The 27,821-nt window shown below is 45.9% G+C and overlaps 1 protein-coding gene across 1 annotated transcript in view; it reads right to left on the minus strand.

Moving 5' to 3' along the window:
• LOC118207716 (phosphatidylinositol 3,4,5-trisphosphate-dependent Rac exchanger 1 protein-like) overlaps window positions 1-27,821 on the minus strand; it is a 114,596-nt gene that overhangs the window by 53,734 nt on the left and 33,041 nt on the right. The window contains exons 3-10 of the mRNA XM_035381590.1: window positions 27,582-27,704; window positions 22,768-22,872; window positions 20,062-20,163; window positions 17,218-17,379; window positions 13,202-13,335; window positions 12,771-12,886; window positions 4,890-5,039; window positions 451-598 (exon numbers count right to left, since the gene is read on the minus strand). Of these exons, the coding sequence (XP_035237481.1) occupies window positions 451-598; window positions 4,890-5,039; window positions 12,771-12,886; window positions 13,202-13,335; window positions 17,218-17,379; window positions 20,062-20,163; window positions 22,768-22,872; window positions 27,582-27,704 (1,040 nt within the window). The remainder of the gene's footprint in view (window positions 1-450; window positions 599-4,889; window positions 5,040-12,770; window positions 12,887-13,201; window positions 13,336-17,217; window positions 17,380-20,061; window positions 20,164-22,767; window positions 22,873-27,581; window positions 27,705-27,821) is intronic.

The raw sequence follows: 27,821 nt of genomic DNA on the forward strand, positions 1-27,821 counted from the left end.
GCGCTGGACTGGTAAGCTTCAGGGGGGAAATAAAAAATGTAATTATTAAAATTATTCCTTGTGGAAAATGAAAGTCACACGAAAAAAACAGCGACACAGAACACAAACAGCATAACAGAATCTAGAGAAATCTTGTAACAGAAAGTCTTCTCCAGTAAATTACTGATTGGTCTTGATACATTGTACATGGTAAGGGGTCATACAAAGACTTTTATTTCCCAATTTTTTAGCATATATTGTAAGTTGTCACCCAGCTCACTGATGACTTTAACTACAATGAAGCAGGCTCAAAATTTAATTTGACTAACCATAAGGATGTAATTGAAAAAACTGGTGCAACAGAAAAGCATGTTATTGATGTTTGCTCCTAAAAATGTCATTCTAAGAGGTCCCACCCTCTCCCCAGAACTGCCAAACCTGTGGCTCCGCCCCTTTCCCAAAGACACTCACTTTCCCAGGAAGCACTTGGGCACGATGCTGAGCTTCCTGCGTCGGTCCTTGATCATGTGACGGCTCTTGCTCATCATCATGTGGTAGAGCTTCTCCCCTTTCTCCGCGATCATCACGTAGGCGTCCCGCTCCATGCCCAGCTTCAGGCCTGCGCGAAACAAGGGGACCCCTCGTCAGAACAGCAAGGGGCGGGGCTCAAAGACACAGACAGGCGCGGCTTCCAATGAGACACTTCAGATTCATCATCGAAGAACATGTTCTGTGTGAAACCAGCACTCTCTTCACTTGCTTTGTGCAGTGCTTCCCCAAAACATACAATCTGGAGTCCATGGTCCAATAAATGAGCGAAAATATTGTATGACCCACATTAAAATCTAGCCTTAAATACTAGTACATTCAAATACAAAATTCAATTTATTTTATTTGCTCTCATTTATTTTCTAATTTTTTACATATTTCAGAATACAGAAGATCCTCAGGGTCAACATGGCTGGGTATTGACCAAGAAGTAGCACATGTAATTTTGCCTTTTCAACTTCTTTATTCAAGATTGCCTCTGCTGAAACCACAGAAGGAAAAAAATGGCCACAGTTACTCTGTAATAAAGCCACACTTTACAAAAAAACACCTCCCACTCTACAACTGCATATCAGGGTTGCTCTTAAATCAGTGCCTTTTCAAGGGAAGCAAGTTTCCAAGGCACAAACATAAATAAACAAAAAAACAGTGGTGCCTACTTTAAATGTGTTTGAATGTGCTAAAGCACTGATGTGCGCATTTACTCATGAACTGTACTAGAAGCACCGTAGGTTGTGCTAGACAGTCAGAGGCTGCTGCTCTCCTGTCAATGTCTCCTTGCCGATACAGTGTCTTTAATGACATAGAAAAAACTGTCCCTAGCTTGCTCTGAATTCACTCTTCACCCAATGTGTTCTTCATTTGCTCTTTTGGTGAAGAAATATTCGTCCTCTGTAATAAAAACACATAGACACCCGATGTTTCAATCCGATGTGAACCTTAAGTTTGGGTACTTTTTTTTCCTCACAGTTGTAAACTATAAACATGTTAGCTGTGATGTGGGTACTTTCTCAAGTAACAGACTGCCAGTTTGTGGGGATATCAGGGTAATTCCATGGCATGAAGGCTGTCACACTCCTAGCTTTGGGTCTGACTAGTTAATAACAATGTTGATAATTTACTGAAAAACATGAATTCCCTTTGCTCTGGGAAAACCTGACAAAACATCTATGAAAACAATAAAAACGTACCAAGAAAAATAACCCGTCCTCCCAAAAAAGGACCTGAATTTTACCATCACATCCTCTTTTACAGCAGGTACATCTGACTCATAGTGAGCAGTCAATGCCTGTATTGTCCTGAAGATTCACTAGAATTTATCCTTTATCCTGTCCTCACACCTTTTTGCTAAAAGCTAATGGCACTTCAACCCATCTCACTTTTGCACGAGAAAAACACTCTCTGCTGCTGTAACCTCACCAGCTAGGCCCTGGTCAAAGCTTCACTGGCAACACAAAGGCGAAATGGTGACCCAAAGTTTACCCAGAGTCCAACATTTTCACAAGCGCACGTTTCTTGTAGAGCTACCTGGCGTCTCTCCAAGTCATTTTTCATGAGACTTTTTGGAGCCCCTCAACAACATGAATTACGTTTGTCTAAATTGCACCCCAATTGTCAGGGGTGGGGGGTTAATGACCCATGGGGGTTGTTGTGGGGGGGGGGGGGGGGGAGCATAGCTGTTTGGCTCTGTTTGAAAGACTAGCACTTAAAGCAAATGCAACACTGCATGCTTGGTAATGACATTCTCCTTCACGCACACACACACATACAGTCATGTGTGACAATAAAATACACGCCTTCCGCACCTGGTCTCGCCACTGAGGGACATTAAATCAATATTCCCCTGATCCCGCACCCCAGGACAGGAATCGAGAAGAACAAACCAGGTCGAAAGTCCCGTCCAGCTTCCTGCCAAGAAACTGTGTCGATGGGCATGACTAGCCCCCAGCCGGGCATGCGGCGAAGGGAACCCTGAGCGACGCCAGTCTAAACAACGGAGACCTGAGGTCCCGGAGAAATAAACCTCATTTTTAGCACCGTGACGCGGTCTAGACTCTTTCTCCGAAAGAACACAGGCCCAGAGAAACAATCAACCCTTCCTCGAATAGACTGTTTGGGCCAGCCCGCCCGCGTCCCCGGGTCTGCAGGTCACGGCCTGACGCAGCCCCGGCAAGGCCCTGACCTGCAGCTGCCTGCCTGCTGCGGCCTTCAGTTAAGCAGGTACGTGGAGCATGCGTTTGTTTTTGTCCTGTGCGACCTCCATAGAAGCTGATTTTTTTTATTTTAAGGGTGAGAGGTGATACATGGCCACTGCTATTAAGACTCTTAATGACTTGACAATTCATTTCCTGTTTTCATAGTCTACAAATGCTTCAACGCATAAAAGCCTTCGGGAAAATATTAGCCCCAGGAAAGCCTCGATCGCGAGCCAATCTATCTGCACTCGTCAGACAAACAGGAGTCAGCTCACTGCGAGGGCCTCCAGACTCTCTGACTCCGCAGGATCCCTAAATCCATTTACTTTTATGAACGCGAACACGAAAAGGCCGTTCCTCTGCACGACACTCTTTCAGAAGGAACCTGAAACTGTCCCTGAGGAAGCTGGGCAGGCCACCTCAAGACAGGAAACTACGTCCCCCAGGTTTCGCATGCGTGTTTTCAAACGAATCGAAAAGCATCTGCCCTACCTTTTTTAAATAATTAAAAAACATTGCTTCAAAAATATGAAGCAGTCTGACTAACACGGCATACTGAGCCCTTGCACCACCACTCAGATGCAGAGCATTATCACAGCGTATAAATGCAGAAGCCAATACAGTCCGCCATTTTCAATTCCTCTGAAACCGCTCTACGAGTGCTGGCTCCTTACTTCGCTCCAGTGTGTGTTTTTCTGCACCTCTGCACTCTGAACTGATGCACTTGTTGCACGTCGCTCTGGATAAGAGCGTCTGGCTAAATGCCTGTAATGTAATGTAATGTAATGACTCCAGTGAGAGTTCAGCACATTTTTATAGAAGCAGCCAGAGCATCAGGTCTTTGCATAAACTGCGCCGAACGCGATCGGGACGCTTTCTCGGTGAGCGCGTCCCCGACGCCACCCCCGGTCTAATTTCGGGACCCGGGGTGGTCAATGATCCGTTTTTAGCGCCCCGCGGTTTGTTTTTTGAAAGAGCTCTCCGATAAAAACCTGCTGTCTTTTCTCCTTTCCTGCTCCCTGGAGAGGAAAGCAACCCTCCTCGAAACAGCTGGAAGCCAAGCCTGCTTCGCTTCTACCGAGGCTGTCCGTATCTTTCAGTATTTACTTCAAATAAAGCTGGTCCCAATATTCCATGACAGGTATAATCTATTCAAAACAATCATTATCTAAAATGGGCTGCGACTGCTTCGACAATCATACTTCTAATAAAACATCATAACCAAATAATCTTGCATACTTACCTATTAAAAAATTTGATTGCATTCACCTTAATTTAAATATATAAAATATATATAAAATATAAATGGTATTTTACGTCCACTAGGTTCAGCTACAGGTTATCCTACCATATGTTTTGCCTGAAGCGCTGAGAAATAGCAGTCACTATATAAATATATATAAATAGCAGTTTGGCGGCTTTGGAAAGAAATTACATCAGTGTCCGCACATGGTCTGGTTAACGCAGACACCTGTTTGGATTATATTGTTACACGTAAGTGTGCTCTAGGAAAACACATTACAAATTTTTAGACACTGAGCCTGCCAAAGCTCACAAATAGACTCATTTCTGCTAAACCTGGGCTTGGACGAAGCCCTGACTGTGCTCTGCCCTTGTCTCTTTAACGGACACATTGCTTTGATTTCATTTCCAGCCCCGATTCTTTAATTTCAATAAATTATGAATTCCTTACATTATGTTCCGCCTGTCCTGTAATATAAACTCCTTCATCAGAGATAAGGACAGAGCACATCCTGTCACAAGTCCATGTGAGTAAAGCATGACGCCACACTGGTAAATTGTTCTTTCCCTTACTGACATGAGATTAGGTTTCTGCAGGACACTAAGGAATAACTGCTCTCGGCAGGGTAATCTGTCAATCAAGCGCGTGTGTTGTGATCAGGGCCCCAGTAGCCATGTAAATGACAGTAAAATGTGCAGCTGAAATAAAATTTAAAAATGAATAAGAATCCACATAGGAGCGTCTGAACGACATTTAAGGGCCAGTTAAACAGGAAAAAAATGAAAGAAGTGACTTACGGTGACTGACCGACTCACTGAATGACTCACTCACTCACTCCGTCAGTGATATGCCCAGGTTGTGAACATGCAAAAGTGTATTTTAAGATCATTTTTAAAAATACGATACGAAGGAGAGTCACTCACTCTCTCTCTGCTCCCTCTCCTTCAGGATGGCGTCCAGCCACTTCTGCTTGTCGTCGGCGTTCCTCGCCATGCACACGAACCACTTGTTCTTGGCCGTGTTGTGGATTTTCCAGCCGTTGGTCACCGTGTAGTTATTGCTGTGGTAATCAGCTGCGAAAGGGGGACAGGGATGGGTTGAGAACAGACATAGTGCACCCTTCTGTCAACTGCCTATATATAAAGTGCAGATTTAACATGGCACAGACATAGATGTCAAAAAAGGTTCGCGGCCAGGCATCTTGGTTTGTAGCATATCTGGCAAAGGACAAGCGGTATTAGAAACATCAACACCTCTCTCATACAGTCACTCACACCAGCTCCCTCAAAATAAATGCAGTACCACGTTTTACCACTAGATGGCAGGCAGCTAAAAAGCTAAATTAGGAAAAGCATCTGCCATTGAAGAGCTACCTAATGAGGTCTTAAGATCTCCTAAGCTGTTGAACATTCTATATCGCCTATTTAAAAAGTAGATTACCCTCCCTCTGGTATAGATTTATCATCAGCCCTAAAGCAAAATCCAACACAAGAGTATCCATAAATTAAAGAGGACTTAGTATATTGAGCACAGTATATAAATTATTCTCTTTAATGCTCAATGAGAGACTAATGGCTTTTCTTTGAGAAAATAAATGTGTTGGCTGAAAAACAACTACAGAGGCTAGTGTCAGCCTAAATAATTGTATTACTAGCTGGTTTACAATGCCATTGGGGGTTAAGCAGGGTGAAATCCTCTCTACACCAATGATCTTGTTGAGTCTATCAAACAGCTAGAATGTGTTGTGAGGTTTGGTGAAGAGGTGAGTGCCCTCCTGTATGCGGATGACATCATTTTACTGGCAGAGACTCAGGAAAATCTACAAAAGATGCTACCAGTTGTGAGTGATTAGTGTAAAAAGAGGCAAATATCTATAAATGACAAGAAACTGCAAACAACGCATTTTAGAAATTCTACCACGGTCCATAAGTAGGTTTCAGTTTAGTTTTGGGGATAAACACTTGAATTACACAAGCTCTTATAAATATATTGGTTTCTACTTAGATGGACACATGAGCTTTTTAAAAGGCACTGTGGTGCTCACTGAATCAGCTGGTAGGGCTTTAGGGGGAGTTATAGGCAAGACAAAAGCTCTAAGAAGTATGGGTTTTTATACTTACGCCAAGCTCTATCAAGCCTGTGTTTTCCCTGTATTGGGCTATGCTACCAGGGTTTGGGGTTATAAAGTTCATAAGGGATGTGAACAGGTTCACAATACAGCTATTAGATATTTTCTAGGAGTAAACTAATTTGCCCCAACCCCAGCCATTAGAGGAGACATGAGGTAGGAGCCTCGTGAAGTACGCTGGGCTGTATGTATGAGCAGACTGTGGAATAGATGAGTTAACAGAACCGACAGTAGACTTTGTAAGCGGCTCCTGACGTGGGGTATACAGATGGATGGGCTTTGGGCCGACCATATTCACATTTTATTTCAGGTGTGACATGAAAACAAAATAAAATTCACTCATTAATTTAAGGGGATCACAAAAGCTTCAGAAAGCAACTTACACTAGACTGCCCATTCATTTTACTGTCAAACAAAAGCTTTACTCCATTTCATTAGAGTCACAGACAAAGCTCATCAGACTGATTTAATCATTTGATTCAGGGTAACTGAATCACATCTTGGCCTCTATCACCACTTGATTGATGACAGGGACAATCACACGGCTGGTATGTTTTTCCAACGCAAGATGATGACATTTTGGTTAGATAATGAAAACAGCATATTTGAATTCTATATTTGTATCATCCAAAGCAATGCTGTGATATGGGATCTGAACGTTCTCGAGCTAACATCGCTAAACTATACCTACATGTACTCTATTTTAGAAGGCTGCAAGTCAAAAGCTCTCAATTAATGTGTCTAACCTACACAAACACACCACAAATTCTGTCCAGTCACGGAATACAGTCTGGAAACAGACAAAACATCCGTTTCACTCCATTTCAGTATAACAACAGGCCACACCATCCACTAAAGTAAGGGCCAATCCTTGGAGTCTCTTAAAACACAGACAGGGTGAGTTCAGGTCACTTTCCTTTAGTGTCTGGCTAATGCGCTAAACTGCTGGAGAAACAGGCGGCTATGCCTTCTGCAAATAAAATATCATTACAAAGCAAAACCATCTCTGTGTCTGAGAGAGAGAGAGAGAGAGAGAGAGAGATGGGTAGAGCTTATTTCTACCAATGTTCTCTAAGACCTTATTATCGGAGCTGCTCTGATCATCAGTAACATATGCAACTGAACAAAGATGAAGAAAAACAGATAAAGTAATTTGATGCTCCATTCCCTGCAGATTTCAAAGTGAAATGTAGTAAACTGTAAGAAGAAATAGGACTGAGGTGGACTTTCGTATTTGGAAATGTGTATTTTTAGCCTTTTTTGCTTCAAATCTGGAGTTTCCAATTAGAATAGTCTCACAAATGACTCCTCCAGACATGCAGGAAGTGTTAGCAAAATGGACATAGTGCACACTACAGTACAGCAGTTAGCACTGATTGGAGGAGAGGCACGTTTCTCACTCAATAGACACCCGGGCGAGCGGCTGGGAAGGCGTTAGCTAAGGAACCCTGGGTTGCTGGAACCCAGCCTAATTGCGCTATACGCTCTGGTATCATATCCAGACTCTACCAGCACCGTCTGTGATTGGCAGCTCTGCAGGGCAACGTGCGATTGGCGTTAGCGTTGCCCCAGTTATTGGAGGGTTTCGGCTGGCTGGGATTAAAGTGTCTCATCGCACGCCAGCAGCTCCTGCAGGTGGCCGGGCGCCTGTGGGTCCACCTGTTGAGCTGCAGATGACGCGTCTTCCTCTTCCTCTGACTCACATCTGCGTAAGACCAGCTTGCGAGCCGCGTCGTGATCAGATGGAGGGTCTGACATCATGTGCTTGCCTGAACTCTCCAAACTGGAGGTTATGATGAGCACTGCGGGGTGAGCTAACGCTAATAAAAGATAAACTGAGACTAAGGCTAATAAAGTTTAAACTGTGGCTAAAGCTATTAAAGCACAGGCTGGGGCCAAAGCTAATAAAGCACAGGCTGGGGCCAAAGCTAATAAAAGATGAAACGGAGGCTAACGCTAACAAAGTAGAAGCTGAGGCTAAAGCTAATAAATTACAAGCTTAAGGCTACAGCTAATAAAGGATAATCTGAGGCTAAAGCTAATAAATAAGTACGGTTATTAATGATAAATTACTTCCCCAATACAGAAGAACAGGACGTTGTGTGAAAACAGCTCATTAAGCGCCATCCTGCTAAACAAAAGACAGGTTCTGCAGAGGGGCTCCGGTACAAAGGCGCCACCAAAGGACATTCAGTTCCTGACGCGTTAGGCAAACGCTCGAGATTGGGCTCCGATTGAGCGCGTCAGCTCCACGCAGACCCAGACGGGCTGAATGGGGTATTTTTAGAATTCCCTTCGCCCTTTTGACAGGTCGCACTAACCCAGTCACGCTATCGTAATTCTCCCCCACACATCTTTCATAATCACATTGAAGAAGGCCGCTCCCGTACCAACGCTGGATGTCACGCAGGGGGTAAAAAAAAAAAACACAGCTGAAAAAAAAGCATCTTGTTTTTGTCTATGTGGCTTTTTCTGACGAGAACACCAAAATCCACCAAAGAGTGCACTCCTGGGCAAAAAAAAATGAGCCAAGCCCAAAATGGCAAAATATTAAGCTTTTATTGGTCTTAACAACAAATCATTGGTCACAAAATTAGCAATAATTAAACAAATGCACTCCTGAGACCTCCTGTGCCACCATTTGCTCGTTTACTTTTGCTGCAGTGAACTGTTTGGGGAAAAGCTAGAAACAGGGAAATTCACTTATACAGTAGACAAATTAACATAATGTCAAATAAAAGAGTCATGTTTTGTATTTGGCTGCATATAATTTGCATGCCATGACTTCCTGATGTCCGTGACCTATCAACATCATCAGAGTCTGGATATCTTATTTTCATTTTCAGCATTTGTTTAATTCTTGCAAATTTTCTGACCAATGATTTGTTGTTAAGACCATTAAAAGCTTAATATCTTGCCATTTTGGGCTTGGCCCATTTCTTTTGTTTGCCCAGGAGTGCACACGTGACGGCGGTTCGGGCGGCTCGTGAAGGTCACGTGTCGAAGCCGGCGGCACGCGGGAGAGGCTCGCTAACGCGGCCCTGCGAAACGCAGGAAGTGAGTGCGGTGGCACATGCCAAGCGCTCCCCTCAACCCTTCCGGGTGCTGAAGTCAGCTCGGAGAGAGCTTGGTACATCGAACGCAGGACGAGCCCTCCCTGTCTCTGTACAGAGAGCATCAACTTGAAACTGCACCGTACTGCCACCAACATTCTCTTTTTTTCCTCAGACTCAATGTTCCTTTTATGCAATAAAACATAAACACATAAACACATAAACTTGGAATATAATTTTAAAACTTTAAAGTGGAAGTTGCGTAACTGATTGATTTAAGATCAAGATAACTGATTCGATTCTGGGAATTTGTTACCAATATGTTCCGACCTTACTTATTTTCATGGCCAAGGTCACTTCCCTAAATGACTCATTACTGGGGGGTAAAAATTAATCATATTCAGGGAGATATCATGAAAGGAAATGTATCTGAATACAGCAAATGTAACTTCCTTATTCAAAGTAAATTGTTGGTCTGCAAATAATTTTATCTCAAGTAAACTAAACTAAATAAAATAGGCATATTTTAAGCCATTAAATCTGCAAGACTGTTCTCAATTTTCACAATTTGGCTGTATTCATATTTATGAAACATAAAGAAAATTCTAGCAAAAACCCAACACTCACATTTTAAAAGCTACTTGTGGTGAAAAACACTGAGCCTCACATCGCTCTGTTTTGTAAGAAAGCCAGCGAGACGAGATGTTTGTCTCTGCGGTTGTTCTGCGGGGTGGCAGCGTGTTTGTGTGCCCGTCTCGGCTCTGCCAGCGTCGCCATGGCGACAGAACGCTGACGAGCGGCGCAGAGATGCCACTTCCTTCCCCGGCCCTGTCGCATCCCTCCTCGTAAACAGGCAGCTGCCTGTCACAGCACACCGCAAATATTGGTGAAAGAGGTCACAGGGGGGTTTGTTCATGCTTTAATCCCCACGAACACTGTTCCTTTGACATGTATTATTCAATGCCAAAAGATTTGTTGCACTATGCATTCAGTGTTTGTAATTGTTTTACAAACATTTTTAGTATTATGACTGCTTAATATACACACTGTTGCTTAAGCAGTCCTATTGGGCTAGAATGCGCAACTTTAACTATTTTACTCTGAAAGATTCCCTGTTACCTCCCTGTTACCATTAAGCCCAACCATGGCGACTGAGACCAGGCCAGCCAGCAGAGGATGGGCTTCCCTCTGTTTCCAGTCTCCTCCCAAGATTTCCTCCTTTTTTCCTCCTCACTTCCTGTTTTTTTTGGGGGCGTTCAGGCCCAGTTTTTTCCCAAATTTCCTGTCTTTGTGACAGTGACAACTGAATCGAGCTGAACGGACTTCTTGGCTCCGTCTCACCCGAAAAAAATGTTCCGATCTCAGTGTGCATCACCAAGCTACTGGAGACAAATACACCTGGTTAAAAAGGATACAAAAAAATTAAAAATCTAAGGGGTCTCGTTGAATAACATACCCCCCACCCCCCACCCCACCCCCACAACACACACCAGCCGCTGCCATTAGCCCTCCCATCTCCCTTGACGACCGCAGGCTGAGAATCGCGTGACAGAGCGCTGCAGTGAAAGAATGAATTGATCAATCAATCAAACAAAATTGCATTTCCTACGGCGCCCCTGCCAAAATTGGACGCCCCCCGGAGCACTACGCAGAGCGAGATTCGTATTAACAAATCGAGTTACAGGAGGCGCGACTTAAAGCAAAGGCGAAGAGGCTGCGTTCCGCAAAGAAACAGAACCGATGGGATTCGAGAAATCAGACGGGGGAGCTAAAAGAAAGGCTCGCAGGAAAATACAGTAAGATATAACAAACAGGTCTGCTTTCAATGAAACAACAAAAAAACCCAGCGTTTGTTAGAGGGAAAAATGTGGCTATCTTCTCTTTCCCTTTCCCCCAGCGAAGTAATTGAATTACGACCAAGACAGACCAATGGCCAAGAGTCAAATCCATAACTTTGTCTTTAAAAATAAAAGAAAATATTTTGGTTTTCTGTGCTATTCCAGTCTGGTATGTCCAATGATCAATACCAAACCGTTTCTGACTGAAACGTTTTCAGTATGTATTAGGAAATCACAGATAAGATACACGTTTAGTAAATCATATTACTGGTGCCAAACTGGAACCACTTTAGGATTTAAAAGCAAGACTTTCATTCTAGTATGGAGCAGGTTACTTTTAAAATACACTCCGTTGCATATTACCAATGACCTCATTAACATTATACTCAGTAATGTAATCTAATGGATTACTCAATCCAAGCAAGGTAATCTGATTACTTTAGATTACTTTTTTAAATTTGGCATCGTGATTCCCACAAGAATTTTGAACGTTCAATTTGCAAACTATGCGCAAGTGTACTCATATTCACGCCCTGCTTCTTTTCACGCCACGGCCACAAGCCGCACATGTTCAGACCAAGGGAGCAGGCAACCCAATCACATGCATGCACAGAGAGCAAGCCACTGGCACCCCAAAGGCCGACTGGGCTTACATGAGCAGTGAAAACAGCTATCCCTGGGAAGTTCCGGAGACCGTACAATACACATTGAGGATACCAATGAATTTATTTTCAATTTCGACACCAAGTAATACCAAGGCTAATTAGCAATACTTTTATGTGAGGATCGATTCTCAAAAATGAAAGGATTGGAAGTATCGATACCTACTGTGTGAAAACGGTGTGTTTACTAGTGTCTGATAGGTTATAGCGAGCCCAGTAATCATTATTGGCAACATATGCAAGTCTTCACAGTACCTCCAAATGTTTCCTCAGAAGCAAACATTAGCAGATAGCTGGTAGCTTTACCTACAGTAATTGGTTGTTCTGCAATCTAATAGTTAAATTAGCAAGCACGGCTTCACATCTAAGATCCAAAAAACGAGCTGCCTGTCTCTCTAGACTGATCTCTCTCTCTCGCACACACTCCAAATTTCTCTGTAGCTAGTCACACATGCTAATTTGGATGTCAGCTACTGACTTGAATCAGGTCGCCCAGCTAGTTAAAATTAGAGTCTATGGGGTCGCTGTGGATAAAATCAGCCAAGGCGTGCAACCTTACCCCCAAATGTTTATAGCTAGATCCGTCAAAGCAGAGATCTTTCACACAAAGGCAAGCACAGCTTACACTGTACTGTAATGTTTTTTTCTCCCCAATAGCTGCTTGAATCATCAAGCAGTGAATGCATTACAGCGTTCACTTTCACACTCCCTACCCCGTTAAGTCATGTTTGCTCAGGTACATCATCACATTTGGCAGTCGTTTTATATTTGATCAAAGAGACAACAGTAGTCTGGATGTCCCTGATTTGTGAGTCTTGTCTCTCAAACTTGAAAGTACTCCAAGTAATCATTACAATTTTTCATCGTAAGTAGACAGCAGGTTATACTTCTAGTGGCTAATGACAAAGGAGAACATTGGCTGTCATATAATGGGAATAAGCATTAAAAAACCATCAGGACTCTGAAACGACGTCATAGGCAAGTCGGAAAATCAGGCCAAAGCACTCCTTTGACAGCCCTGGTGCCCTTGCGGTAACTGAAGATAAAGGCCCCTTTAAGTCCGTTCAGAGGCCCCCCACCCACCGTAGATGACTTGCCCCTGTCAGAGAGTGTGAGTACGAACCTGTTCCGTCCTCCACGTTCTCCACCTCCATCACCTCTGTGTTAATTCGGCCTCTGAACACGTACTGTGGCCCGTTGATCGACTTGGTCCTCTTGGTGGACTTTTTCCCCGAAACCCTGTGTATTTGGGGGGTTAAAAAATAAAAAAGGTGCGGGTCACTCAGAGAGCCGTCGCGCACAACGGCCGACTTGATTTCTCATCCGCGCGCGGGAACAGAGGCGGCTTTCAACGCCGCTTCCCGACCAGCGCCCCCCCCCCCCCCCCCCCCCGTCACACAGCCAGTTCGTTTCACTGACTCAGAATGAGCTGGAAACGCAAACAGGAATCGAGGGCACCCAGATTCTGGGCGTGTCCCCCCCCCGAAGAGGAGTTTTAACGCGAGTACCGATCGCATACACGTGTGCCCACCGCCCCGTCTCTCAGCTCCTCACCTGGTTTTGCGCTTGCAGTACACCAGCAGGTTGTCAAACAGGAAGAAGACTCTCTCCTGAATGTTCCCAGCTGAGATCTTCAGCAAATTACCATGGAGGAGCAGCTCTGTACAAATGTCTGTGAGGTTGGTTCCCTGTGAAAAAAAAACACACAAAAATGGAATGCTGAGTAGCCTTCTTTGTTTCCCCTATTTCTTTTTTTCCCAGTTTTTTTTTCCAGTTTCACTGGTCTGATGCACTCACCTGTTAGCCAGGTGAGTTTTTTTACACCCTACAGGCTACACATGATGCTACAAAGGACACTGACTATTTTACACCCTACAGGCCACAAACAGTACTACAGGACAGCAAGTGACTACTTTACAGAAAACAGGCACCACACACAGTACCCCAGGAGAGCCAGTGACTGTTTTACACCTTACTGGCCACACACAGTACCCCAGGAGAGCCAGTGACTATTTTACACCTTACTGGCCACACACGGTACTGCAGAAGAAAATTTATGATCTGGAAGTACGTCCCACACTTGGACTCGTAATTTCATCAGCAGCCTTGGCATGATGCCACACAGGCGTTCCCACCCACACAAACTCACATGCACGCGCACAAACGCACACACACGCGCGCACACACACACACACACACTTGCATGCGTGCACACACGCGCGCGCACACACACACGTGCATGCGTGCAGACACACGCGCACACACACACACGCGCGCGCACAGACGCACACACACGCGCGCACACACACACACACTTGCATGCGTGCAGACATGCGCGCGTGCACACACACACACACGTGCATGCGTGCAGACAAACGCACACACACACACTTGTCGCAACCCCCTACGCAGACGGCCTCCGGAGAGTCGTTGAGAGGAAAGTTCCGGCGGCCTTTCGGCAAACCGCTCCCCCGGGCTGTTTTTGTTTCGCGACCTCCTTTTGAAGAGGGGGTCGGCTGGCCGGCGTCCAAAACCCAGAGCGGGGGTCACGTTGGAGCGGTAACGCGCGGCTCTAAATATGGAAACGGGGAGAGGCTTTTAAAGCGTGCCAGACGCCCGGTCTCTGAAGACATCTGCACGCCCTTATCTGCGCTCAGGTTTACAGAGTGCAGATGTTCCTCTGTAGCACTGCACATCCCACAATGCACCGCTACACCCCCGACAGGACTTCTAATTGAGGTAACAGAGGTACACCAGTTCCTAAGAGAGACCCAGCATAATTACACACGACTCTCCGTACTTGGCCTTTGAATTTGAGAGCGGAGTGGGGGGGGGAAGCAGCGTTTAGATCCAATCTGAAGGATGTTCATTTAAAGGACGCGCAGCCTCTGTCTTTATGAAACTGCGTTCCTAAAAATAACAGCAGACACGTCGGTCTGACTGGGCCCTGAGTGAAGCTGTTCTTCTACACTGCAGTTTGTTCCTGTCTGGGAGAAGTTGAATTTGCATTCAACCGGTGATGCTTCGCTCAGTGAATGCCTCTGCAGCCCCCAAAAGGAAAATTTCAGTTCAGCACATTTGTTTAAAAAACCTCTTTAGAGGTGTCAAATTTCTAAACCAAGTGTAATTTTCCAATTTTCCAAACCTTTTAATGAATTGACCCCTTAAAAATAAACCCTTTTGTTGTCACATATTAAACAGATTTCATGCTTCATGCTTTCTATTGCAGGAGATAATTTGAGGGAAATCTGATCACACGTCTGCCAATAAGTGGCTGATACATCTATCAATCAATGTGGTGTGAAGATGAATTCTGTTCCCTAAAATGGCCCTAAACCAAATCTACACCTGAAAGACAAAAAACATTATTTTGAGTAGACAAATCCAGTCTCTTGTATACCAGATATTCCAGTTTTCTAGTCATGCCATACCATCGTAATGCACAAAAGTTTGCATTTTTAACAAACACGGGGAGGAACGTGATCCACCACCGTCGAAATCTCTTATTTGGGAAAACTGTCTGCTTGACCGTGACCGCGAGCGGTTGAAGTGGTCACGCAGCTTCGTGGGGGCATGGAGACCCATGGTGTCCATCAAAGATCCCCTGATCTTACTCACACAGTAAGGGGTCTCTCCTCTGGCTGCAGAAGGAGAGGCCTAATTGATTCCATCCGCCGAAAGATCGGTAATTGCGTTCATAAAAGTAAGCCAAGATCTTGCCGATAAAAGCTCTCTTCCGCCACAGGTCAATAGGCAGCCCCTGCTGCCGAGCCACAAACGGACCAAATTTAGCTTTAATGACAAGGCATTGATCAGGGGCGATTACGCAACACGATCAATGCAGCAACATCTTCCTGGTAACACTGTCCTGTACTGCAAACAGTGTATGCGCATAGCTAAACCTATCCTGAGCCCGGATTCAATCAACCATTGATTCCTTAACTTTGACTTGCAATTAAATGCAAATCTTCATTTTTTTATTCACAGAGTTGGACACATCACTAAAAGTAATTTGGCAAATAGATTTAGCAAAAAAAAAGTACAAGGCCTGAATTTGCTTGTAAAACAATGTTAAAGACAAGCGGGTCATGTTATTAGCGAGGCCTATTATGGGGCACCTGAAATCATAAACAGCGTTTCATTCATCCAGACGCTATTTCAAACGCGGAAATCCGCCAGGCCAGAGCTTCAACCGAGAAAGGCTATTTCAGCGGGGCCTGGAAAAAGGCTTTCGCTGGGTACTTCACCCGGGCGGAGTTTTGTTTTTTTTTTTTAAAGCGCACGCCCACGGCTAATGTGCTTCCCCAGATATAAATTCCTTAGAACTAACCTCGTAACCTTTTAATCACAAAGGGTACAGCCCGAACGCCGCCTACGGGGAACTCTCGGCTTGGTGTCCGTGGTCCTGCGGCTGAGGTGGGGAGGCTGGCGGGATTTCCGCGGTCGGCATGCCGCCCGCCCGTTCCCATGGGCGCTTTTGTCCGCCGAACAGAACAAAGGGTGCGGGCGCACGGGGGGGGGGGGGCGGTCCGGGCCCATCGGACCTGCCCTCGGGAAGGGCCCGTAGGATCTCGAAGGCCCGTTTTTAGGAGACCCGCTTCTTCGGAAAGGCGCCGTCTGGGGCACCGGGTTCTGGGGTTAATGATACCATTTACCGAAGTGTGAAAGTCCAGAGAAGGGACGGCGCACCGCCGAACCGCAAGCCGCTGGCGGCAAGATGAGCATCGACAACAACGGCCTGCCATCTTTCATTTTCTGACTTCTTTTCCATTTCCTGTTTGTAGCGGTAATGGACGAAAATATCACCCAGGGACTATGTTAATAAGGTCCGCGGTACTTCCTTTTTTCTCAACATGGTGGCCTCTCATTGGACAACCCGCTCCCCATGGCTACGACTCTTAACGTCGCTAACAATGCCGCAACAAATCAACTTTTCCCAAACTGTGACGTTTGGCAGGAAAGGAAAATTCCAGAAACCGAATGCCCTGACACAGTCTACAACCTTAGTGGCTAACGAGCACACTACAAGATATAACCAAGCGCAAATAGTTAACTGGTGAAAGCCTAATCAACACTCATTGACAGGCAATAACACCGAGGCTGAGGACAGTCTAAGGAACCATATTTACATGAAGTTACATCACAGTCATTTAGCCGGCTCAATCATTTAAAGCAGCTAGCATAATTAAGCACGGGAGTGATGTCACCGAGGACACAGAGGGAGCAGGGTTATTGAGGTCATTTCATTTTTTGCAAGTTCTAGAAGTTCCACTGCTTTCACTTAAAAAATATTGATTGTCACATCAGCGTTAAAATGTTTTAAGAACATTCTAATCACCTACTTATGATCATATACCACAAAGAGTAAATTCACAACAACATGCTGTGGCTAAAAATGAGAAGCCAGCATTCGGCTAGAACATCTAGACAGTGAGGACAGACTTTGCCCCATTGAGTTGAGCGGTTTTCCAGGGGACTGAGTGGCAGGTGGGTTGGCACAAGGAAGCGCTTTTGGCGGGGGGGGGGGGGGTTTTGGGGTGCGGCGGGGCGGGCGGCCAATTGCTTCTCACCTCCCAGCCCTCGATGTGCGACTGGAGCTGCTCCAGCGCCTCCAGCTTCTCCATCTGCCTCTTGGTCTCGTTGATGTTGGAGCAGACCGCCTTCATGGCCTGCAGGGCCTCCTCCACCGCCGGGTAGTCCGCGTGCTTCTTCGGCGTCCTCTTCAGTAGCTCCTGTAGGGGGGGAGGGGCGGCAGAGTTCACCCAAAGTGTCCCCAGGGGAACTCAGGCTCGACCCCGTTCAACCCTTGAGGGTGAATCGTCTCAGAGACGGCACGGCAGTGCGGCTTTATGGTACATGTTTGCTTATACTGTATGCGCAGCCCCAGGAAACATAACATCGCTGTACAAGCCGATCGGGGTTACTTCAGGAGTATTTTCTTCTCAGACGACCCTCGAAGGCCCCTATACCAGCCACTGTTAAGTCAGCTGGTCAGCAGAGACTTCTGTAAGTATCACAAATACCCATTGTACGCAACAAAACAACTATCTGGGCCAAATGAAAACAAACTCTATAACTGAAATATTAAAAAACAACTCCAGAAAATGAACTGTCCCTTTAAAGCTATCATACACAGACTACACATCATTCTGCAGCGTCTGACCAATGCTCTGCACCCAGCGAGGGCTCTTAAATCTACATCTGTCATAAGTAAAACGCACATGGGTACTTCAGTGTAGTACAAATGAAGTTAGAGTACCATTTCTCGGTACCTTATCTACAGTGGTGTCTTTTCTCTTTTTTTTTGCATGATTACAAATAGACTTCTAGGTACATTCACTAACAGAAAAGGGAGCCGTTTGTGAGGGAGCAACATGTGAAAACAATCCCATGGAGCTCATCATGGGAAACAAGCTGTACATGTTCTAATATCCACTCAAAATATTGGTAAGATCTGGCACAAGCATGTCAACAAATTAATGACATGAGGACAAATCAGACATTACGAAGGGGGAGGGGGGGCTGCAAATGCACAGAAAAGGTGCCGAGATGGATCCATTTCTGACAGTGATTTGCCTTTAGGACTCTTAACAAACACCCTAATTTTCAGGGTGTTTGTTAATCAATCAATCAATCAATCAATCAATTATTTTGATTGGGTCCCCTGTGAAATGTTAAAGTGCCATTTTAAACCAGTATATTTGGGGCAGATGAGAACAAGCCGTTTACAGTGAGGTCTGGTTACGGCTTATTGGCTCAGTGTCTACAACCAAACATTTTTTATAAAATCAAGCACATGTGCTGTAACCTGTGTTACACTGAGTCTGTGCTGATACCTTGTGTGGTGTCTGTGCTATAACCTGTGTTATATTGAGTCTGTGCTGATACCTTGTGTGGTGTCTGTGCTATAACCTGTGTTATATTGAGTCTGTGCTGATACCTTGTGTGGTGTCTGTGCTATAACCTGTGTTATACTGAGTCTGTGCTGATACCTCGTGTGGTGTCTGTGCTATAACCTGTGTTATACTGAGTCTGTGCTGATACCTCGTGTGGTGTCTGTGCTATAACCTGTGTTATACTGAGTCTGTGCTGATACCTTGTGTGGTGTCTGTGCTGTAACCTGTGTTATATTAGGTCTGTGCTGATACCTCGTGTTGTGTCTGTGCTATAACCTGTGTTATATTGAGTCTGTGCTGATACCTTGTGTGGTGTCTGTGCTATAACCTGTGTTATATTAGGTCTGTGCTGATACCTCGTGTTGTGTCTGTGCTATAACCTGTGTTATATTGAGTCTGTGCTGATACCTCGTGTTGTGTCTGTGCTGTAACCTGTGTTATATTGAGTCTGTGCTGATACCTCGTGTTGTGTCTGTGCTATAACCTGTGTTATATTGAGTCTGTGCTGATACCTTGTGTGGTGTCTGTGCTGTAAACTGTGTTATATTGAGTCTGTGCTGATACCTCGTGTTGTGTCTGTGCTATAACCTGTGTTATATTGAGTCTGTGCTGATACCTCGTGTTGTGTCTGTGCTATAACCTGTGTTATATTGAGTCTGTGCTGATACCTCGTGTTGTGTCTGGGCTATAACCTGTGTTATACTGAGTCTGTGCTGATATCTCGTGTTGTGTCTGTGCTATAACCTGTGTTATACTGAGTCTGTGCTGATACCTTGTGTGGTGTCTGTGCTATAACCTGTGTTATATTAGGTCTGTGCTGATACCTTGTGTGGTGTCTGTGCCTTACAGCCTTGCATCCGTGCTGCTACGGTGCACAGTCGCAGAGGCTTATGCATGAATAAAGGGTTTCCATCTGAAGTGTGAGCGCTCACTGCAGCTAGCATGTCATCCATCGAGATGCTGCAAATACTGCGCAACCTCAGCATCTTGCCCGGCCAATCAAATGGCGGCCTTGAGCTCTCCCTGAGCTCACACAACGCAGATCTTAAGTATGCAGAGTAAACACGCCGTGCCCCGCCCACAGCAGGACACTAACGATCCGTCAGGCCGTTCGTTTGAAGGGATGATCAGAAGAACAAACAGAGAGACACCTGCAGACTCGTTAAAATCTCTCAACGTTTTTTAATTAAGCAGATGTTTTTGCTGATGAGGGATCTGTAAATCCACCGAGCGGGTGTTTCAAACCTTTAGTGTTGTGATAAAGGGACATGACTCTAACTAGTGCAGGTCTCAGGGCACTTACACTGCACCTTCTGGATGATTCTGGTAAACCTGTTTATGTCTTCATTTTTACAATAGTCTAACACCTAGACTGGAAAGGGAAGGTGGCATGTTAAATAAAGGGTTTTGGTTTCGGTTTCTCCTGATCCTAGACGAGTCGTCACAGCCAAATTTCGATATGAGTCTACTGAGTGCCAGGTGGTACCAGGGAAGTGAAAGGAGAGGGGACTTTGTTACCTTCAGCAGGAGGGGATATTTGCAGATTCTCTGAATGGGCGCCAGCAGGTACCCCTCCAATGGAATATCTGACGTCTTCTTACCTCCCAGAAGCATACAGTGCTGGGGACAAAAGAAAATAAACATAAACAAACAGGGTTGTGGTGTGACACACCTGCTCTCAGTCTCACAGATCAGAGGAGGGCAGGAAGTCCCTGCTAGATCACATCACGCGATAAAACTAACGGAACACAGAACACGGCACGCGGAGAACAGAACACGGCACGCGACAGCCACGGCAGAACACAGCTCGTTATAACCCTGACAGAACACAGAACACAGCACGCAGTAACACTGGCAGAACACAGAACACAGGACACAGCACACAGTAACACTGGCAGAAAACAGAACACGGCACACGATAACCCTGGTGGAACACGGAACGCAGCACACGACAACCCTGAGAGAACACGAAGCACAGCATGCGATAACCCTCACAGAATACAGAACGCAGCACGCAATAACCCTGGGGGAGACAGAACACAGAACACAGCATGCAATAACCCTGGGGAAGACAGAACACAGAACGCAGCATGCAATAACCCTGGGGGAGACAGAACGCAGCACGCAATAACCCTGGGGGAGACAGAACGCAGCACGCAATAGCCCTGGGGAAGACAGAACACAGAACACAGCACGCAATAGCCCTGGGGAAGACAGAACACAGAACACAGCACGCAATAGCCCTGGGGAAGACAGAACACAGAACACAGCACGCAATAGCCCTGGGGGAGACAGAACACAGAACACAGCACGCAATAGCCCTGGGGAAGACAGAACACAGAACACAGCACGCAATAGCCCTGGGGAAGACAGAACACAGAACACAGCACGCAATAGCCCTGGGGAAGACAGAACACAGAACACAGCACGCAATAACCCTGGGGGAGACAGAACACAGAACACAGCACGCAATAGCCCTGGGGAAGACAGAACACAGCACGCAATAACCCTGGGGAAGGCAGAACACAGAACACAGCACGCAATAACCCTGGGGGAGACAGAACACAGAACACAGCATGCAATAGCCCTGGGGAAGACAGAACACAGAACACAGCACGCAATAGCCCTGGGGAAGACAGAACACAGAACACAGCACGCAATAACCCTGGGGAAGGCAGAACACAGAACACAGAACGCAGTAACCCTGGGGAAGGCAGAACGCAGAACGCAATAACCCTGGGGGAAATAGAACGCAGCCATTTCTCGTTTCTCACACGCCTTTGAGTTGATTAGGTTCACAAAAGTCGCTGCCAGGCCCGTATCCCACCGCAAACCTCCAATAGCGAGGAAGAAGCCTGCTCCCCAGAGTCAGGTTGTTAGAGGACGAACAAGCAGGAATACCTGCTCAGGAAACCGCAACTCGGCTCAAGATGGCGCCTGCTTTTCAATCAGATGCCTAATTTCTCATAAATATGGAAATTGAAAACTGCCGAGGGGTGATTACATTGCTTTCTCGCAACATTTTGTTGTTACCCTCTGAGGAACATCCGGCAAACTCCTTCACTGTCAGGGTGGTGTCTGTGTTGATTTTCCTTAGGCCTACCCCCACATCTTTAGGAAATATCGGCGCTGTTAGATCAGTCTTAATCTGCCTTTTGAAAATATTAAATCTTACAATTTAGCTCATTTAGGCCCATCTGACTGGCTACCAGCTGGTAAATATGGCCCAGCAGAAAATGTAGAATTATGATAATACGTTGTATGCGTTTGCTATTTTTGAAGGTGCAAGAGGGTGAAAGTCTGCAAAGCGCACCGGCCGCTAAAATCCGCAGAGCAATTTCCATACGACTGCTACCAATGAGAGAAGAGGACCCGCGATGCGCATCCTCTACGTCTCTGGAAAAATGCGAGCAGGCTGACAACTGTGAGTGGCAGCTCTCAAAATTGAACCAAAGCAGTTTTTTTTATTATTAATATTTGTGTAATATTCAAGCAATTCGGTTTGAAATCCAGCGCCAACGCACCGAGCAGGACGCCGGAAAAATCCCAAACGGCGTCTTATTTCCTCGAGCTTCTAACAAGATCTCACTTGTCCAGTCTTCTCGTGTTCATCCGAACGCATATTTTTCTCCAATATTTTTTTGGGGCGGGGGCCATATAAACGAATATGGACTACCCTTGCATAACAGCCCTCTGGGGTTCTCACAGCACAGTGGCGTACTGAATGAGCAGGGGTTTATAGACACGTCTTGAAATGATAATGTTTCCTGAAAAGAGCCGGTGTCATCTACATATCCCCCCCCCCCCCCACCCCCCACCCCCCCCCACATTTCAATGCAGTGGGCCGGGAATCCAAGTAGTTCAGGTGCCGTATTGGCTACTCAGAACTCGCGCGCCATGACGACCAAAATTCTTTGGAATTTTAAGAATTCTTCTTAAAACTTATTTATCCATTTTGAGCATGTTTCATGTGCGCTCGCACAAAGGACAGGTAGTCCTTGCGCAGAGAAGCCTTCAGACCCCAGCTTTGTGTTTGTGTTGTTCCAAAGAGGCGACGGTCAATACCAGGTCAGCTGAACTTTGACGCTCGGCGATCCGTCATTGTGACGGGGCCCGGCATCTGCAAATCAATCTACGTGCCCTCGCGCCCTCGCCCTCGACGCTAAATCTCATTGGGCCGTACGAAAGGAGAGCGAACGCGAAGGGCAAAAACCCAAAACTCACCAACAGGAAGGTCCTGACGTTGGGGTTCTTGTTGAGCTCCATCAGTAGTCTGAGCGCCTTTTCGTGGTTGCTGCAGTACTCCCCGTACACGGAGAATCTGCTTTTCTGAAACGGGCAACGAGACACGAGAAAACGCACGTCATTTGCATGAAACGTACAAGAAAACGATGCTCGAGGAAAGTGACGAGCGTAGGATTTAATGACGACAATTTTATTATTTGACACTTTGATGTGACGCAAAGTTTGAAACATTCTCTTCAGAGGATAAGAAGAAAAAACACAGGACCAAGTTACATGAAATAATTTAGGAAACATTGGCTAGCATTGCTTTGGAATACAGCTTATTTAATTTGTGTGAGTTAAGATAGCCAATACTGTTTATTCTAACTTGGCCTCATTTTGATATCAATACCTCAAATGGCAGGCCTAGATTTAGCAAATTCTAAATAATGACTCATAGACTGTTCTTTGTATGCATGAGTAACTTGGCATTTTTGCACGTTGTTTTTGTTGAGATCCCACCTACTGGGACAGTTGTGGGAACCCCCAGAAAGGGCTTGCTAAAGTCAGAACAACAACAACAACAACAAAAAAAAAAACGGTTTAACCAAAATGCCTCTCTGGTGCTTCTGGGCTAAGAAACCCAATCTCAGTGTCATTCAGACCAGGCCTGTACAGGAAATTCCAGGCCATGGAGCCTATCTACAGATACCCTTGAAGGATACATTACACATTCGCTCTCTGGGCTGAGTGACCGCGGTGCGATCGATACCGAAGCGCATGTCCATACGGACATTCGAACGGGGAGGGGGGGGGGGGGGGCTGAGCTGCATCGAGGAATTCTCCGACAACGGAGTAAATCGAGCCCGCAATAGAATATTTATGCCACGGCACGGTACAGCAAGCAACGTGCAGGCAATCCGTCGTATCTGTCCAGGTCTAGACATCCAATAATGAAATAATGGAATAAAGCGGAATAGAACAGACTAGAAAAGGATCTGAAACAGCAACAGAACGCCCTGCTGGTATACCCTTTAAGTTCACCTGTATAGATAAGACATTGTGAAAATCTAAGATCAGTTTGCGGTTTGTGATAGTTTAGTTAGCAAGGGGGAAATGTGCTGGTAGTTTGTAATGACTTCGCGTGTCAGTGACTGCCTGGCGTGACGTCAGTGCCATGCGGGAAATCAATCTGTCTGCTGCAGCCTACGGAAAGCTACTGACCCGAGACCACTCTGAGTCTCAAAATGACTGACACCAGAAGGGAAAGCCCACCTCGCGAACTTCTTCGCTGTCATTCTGAGAACAACGTTTGGAGCCAGGCCCACAATGCCTTGCAGGCAAAGGCGCTCAATCTCCAAACAACGAACAAAGATTAAACAAGTCAGTCCGTTTTGTAACCACTGAACTCCACAACATGCAGCAGACATAACCGCTTGCTTCTGATGCCGAAGTTGCAGAAACCAATCTGCGCACTGGTTATCCATCGTCACGTGTTCAGTACAGAGTCTAGTTTTGACTCTCAGTAAATACAGTTCCTATATAGGCCTGCACTCTTTGTTTGTAACATACTGCATTGCACTAAAAGCGATCATGACCTCAGAGTTGGGTCAGTACCTCTGGAAGCTACATGTATACAACATTTCCATCAGCAGTGGGACAATAAAAGAAAAAAAATTAATTACAGTTTCATTTCTATTTAGGACACTTCCGAGCAAACTGGTGAGAGGATGCAGTCAGGTTACAAAACCACCGGAGAAGGTCGCAGCGAACGCATCAGTGTGTCCGCTTTGCGATTTGCCAGGAATTTCAAGGCCAGTAGAATTCACGCGCACGGTGCAAAGCATTATAGGAAATATGCCAAACCTCCATTTCTGCGTTTGGCGGTAGAGGCCACAGAAGTGTGGCGGCCTGATCGCAGTCGATCAAAATCGCATCTTTTAACTTTTAATTTTATTTTTATTTTCAGAGGGTTGGATACTGGAAAGTGAGACTGCAAAAACAAACGAAGCACGTGAGCTTGTCGGGGGACGCACGAGCAAATTCATGTCTTCTCACCTTATCTCAAAAAAAAAAACAAAAACGCTTAAGAACTGGCAGGCGGGAGATGAAAGCGGCTCTCGCTAACGGACCAGCGCCGCGGCTCAGAGGCCCCCCCCCCGCGTCGCACGTCTGATTCTGATCTCCGTCGCTCGCTCTCGAACGTTTCTCCCCGCCGCTACGGTTACGCCCGCTAACGCAACCGAAACTCATAAATCAGAAACCCGTATCGAATGTGATCAGCCGCTTGCTCAGCAGACTCACGCAAGCGCTTCTCGTTTAAAGGATTGTGCATTTTCATCAGCGGATGTGCGCTCAGGCAACTCAAGTAGCCTAAAGAGATCTGCTCAATGGGACACAAATACCCCCCTCTCCCATCATGGAAAAAAAGTCCAGCAAACATTTCTTTCCAAGTCCCATCGACGTTTTATCCGTGACTTCCGTGACCTCCAGGGCTGACAGTTCTGTTCTAAACTTCTCAGAGCATCTCTTTGCCCCTTTGAGAGGATTCTGTCTTGTTTTTTAAGCAGGGCGGGATTTTCGCAAATACTTGGGAGTTATAATCAAATGGAGGCAGTTAACAAGGCACAAAAAGCATCACTATGATATTTCACAATGAAATGACTGTTGGAGTGACTGGCAGTACGGCCAACGTTGACTTATGCAAAGCGGCCTAAAACGAGGTCCAAATCGAGTTCACGCACAGGCCAGCCACCGCTCATACATGATGCTTTTCCCCATGGGTGGAGTGTAAGCCACTTAAGCCCTCAAATATTAGACCGGAAACGGAACTAGGATAAAGATTTGCTTCGGTCTGACGTCCAGCCAAGTTAAAAGTACGTTTAAACTGAGTTGCATTTGCATCATTGCCTCTTTTTATCGGCTTGGCACAATACCTTTATCCAGCACAACCTCCCTTACAGAAATGAAATTTACAGCAATATATTAGGGCAATATATGCAGACTTTTCGGGAAATATATCGACCAATTGGGCAGCACGGTGGTGCAGTAGGTAGTGCTGGTGCCTCACAACAAGTTTGAATCTTGGTCGAGGGCTTTTCTGTGTGAAGTTCGCATGTCCCCCACGTGTACATGTAGGTTTCCTCATGGTACGACAGTTTCCTCCCACAGTCCAGCAACATTCAGGTTTATTAGAGAGTCAGCACTGTCCTTGGCCTTGGGGTATGACTGTGAGAGTGAATGGTGGGTGGGCCCTGCGCTGGATCAGTGACCTGTCCAGGGTGCCTTCCTACTTTTCATTTGCTGGAACCCAGACCAAGAGTAAGTGGCTTAGAAAAAGGATGGACGGATATTGATAAATACATTTAACAGCGCATGCATTTGTTTATAAGTATTGCAGTATCTGCAAGTGGCAGCAGCTGGCATATTTGAGCATATATTTATAGGTGTTGCAATAGCTTTTTGACTCTTGATGCTATATTTTATTGAAATACATTGCAGCATATTCTATTTCAGTAATATTTCCCTGTAAATACATTTGAGTGATTCGCGCATGTGGCAAAAGTAGCACATTCTGGATCAGAACTGCAAAAGTTTTCTGGTTACAATGCCTGCCCACTAACCGCCAACCTTCTTGTTTTAACTTATAAAATTCCCACATGATAATGGATACGAAGCAAATGAATGGGCTGATCTGGAAACAAAATTTCTCAGGCAGTTCCGGAACATTCCCGGCCTCGCCTTCATCCCCGAGGGCGGGTCTCCAGGGTTAATCAAATCAGAGGAGCGCGGCCTGCTCCCCGTCCTCTGATCCCGGGTCAGAGGGGCAGAGCAGCAGACGGGGGGGGGAGGTATCAATTTGGGTGGTGGCTGACCCCACTGGGAGGAGGGGGTGGGGGAGGGGAGGGGAGGGGAGGGGCACGGTCACAGACAGATTGCTGATGCAGGCTCTGGAGCACAGGATCACAGATTTGAGGTCTCTTGATGAAGGGCTTCCGCCAGGCACGCCCAAGGCTGTAACTAGCTGCACTATTTCAGGTGTGACTAACACTGCATTGCAGTTCGTCAGGAATAGATGAAGAAATTAAACTGTCGAGTGAGGCACAATTCCTTGTCGTAGGGATTTTTGTAGGCCTTATTTACAGTACACAATTTCAGGGCCTGAGTGACTCCCTAGGAATTTGTAGGCCGTGCAAAGGTGTAGTCTTCAAGAATTCAAATGAAATGTGAGCTTTATTGATATATATCCATGTTCAGAAGTACCTAAAGCACCTTGCCATTGCTGTTCCAACACTGCCATTATCCAAGTCCGCGGTAGAGATACGCTTTGTCATGGTTTAGATAAGAGTGCTAAATGCGCAATGGAATTTACAATAAGAATTTCTCTTGATACAAAATATAGTGTCATGTCATCCCCGTTTTTCTTTAGCAAAGCATTCTCATAGCATTCTTTATCTTTTATTCTATAAATAAAACACGAGGCCACCCTGTTCTCGATCCTGATCAGTTACGTTAGCTGTAGAAAAAAAGGAACTTAACTTAAGCAGCCTGGGGTTGCTGACTGACGACGAGTCATTTAAGCAACATTTTCGCTACGTGTGTGTGTGTGTTTGTGTGCGTGTGCTTAGCAGCCTAAGAACGCAGAGCATTTCTGAGAAACACAGCGGTCTAACTAAGAAACCCTGACCATGGGAGGGTATGGGAGGGTGGGAAGGGGGTGGTGAGGGTGGTGGCAGAGAGAACGTCAGGCCAGGCCAGGCTAGAGAGGGGGGGAGGTCCTGGCAGGAGGAGGGGGGGTGGGGGGGTTTACTCACAAACTGGAGGAAGACATGGCCCAGGGCATGCTGGGGCTGAGGCTCGGGCTGCAGGCTGGACTCCAGGGCTGCCAGCACCTCTTGGTGAACATGGAGGATGTCCTCGATGTTGGAGAACAGGATCTGCGCCCGCCGGGGAGTCAGAGAGGAAGCACAGAGAGGCCACTGTCAGCTGCTCCAGTTCACCATGTACTCTAGCATGCATGAACGCACGTACACATATGCACACGCACACACACA

Source organism: Anguilla anguilla, chromosome 11, assembly GCF_013347855.1.
Source record: "Anguilla anguilla isolate fAngAng1 chromosome 11, fAngAng1.pri, whole genome shotgun sequence".
Classification (NCBI taxonomy): Eukaryota; Metazoa; Chordata; class Actinopteri; order Anguilliformes; family Anguillidae; genus Anguilla; species Anguilla anguilla.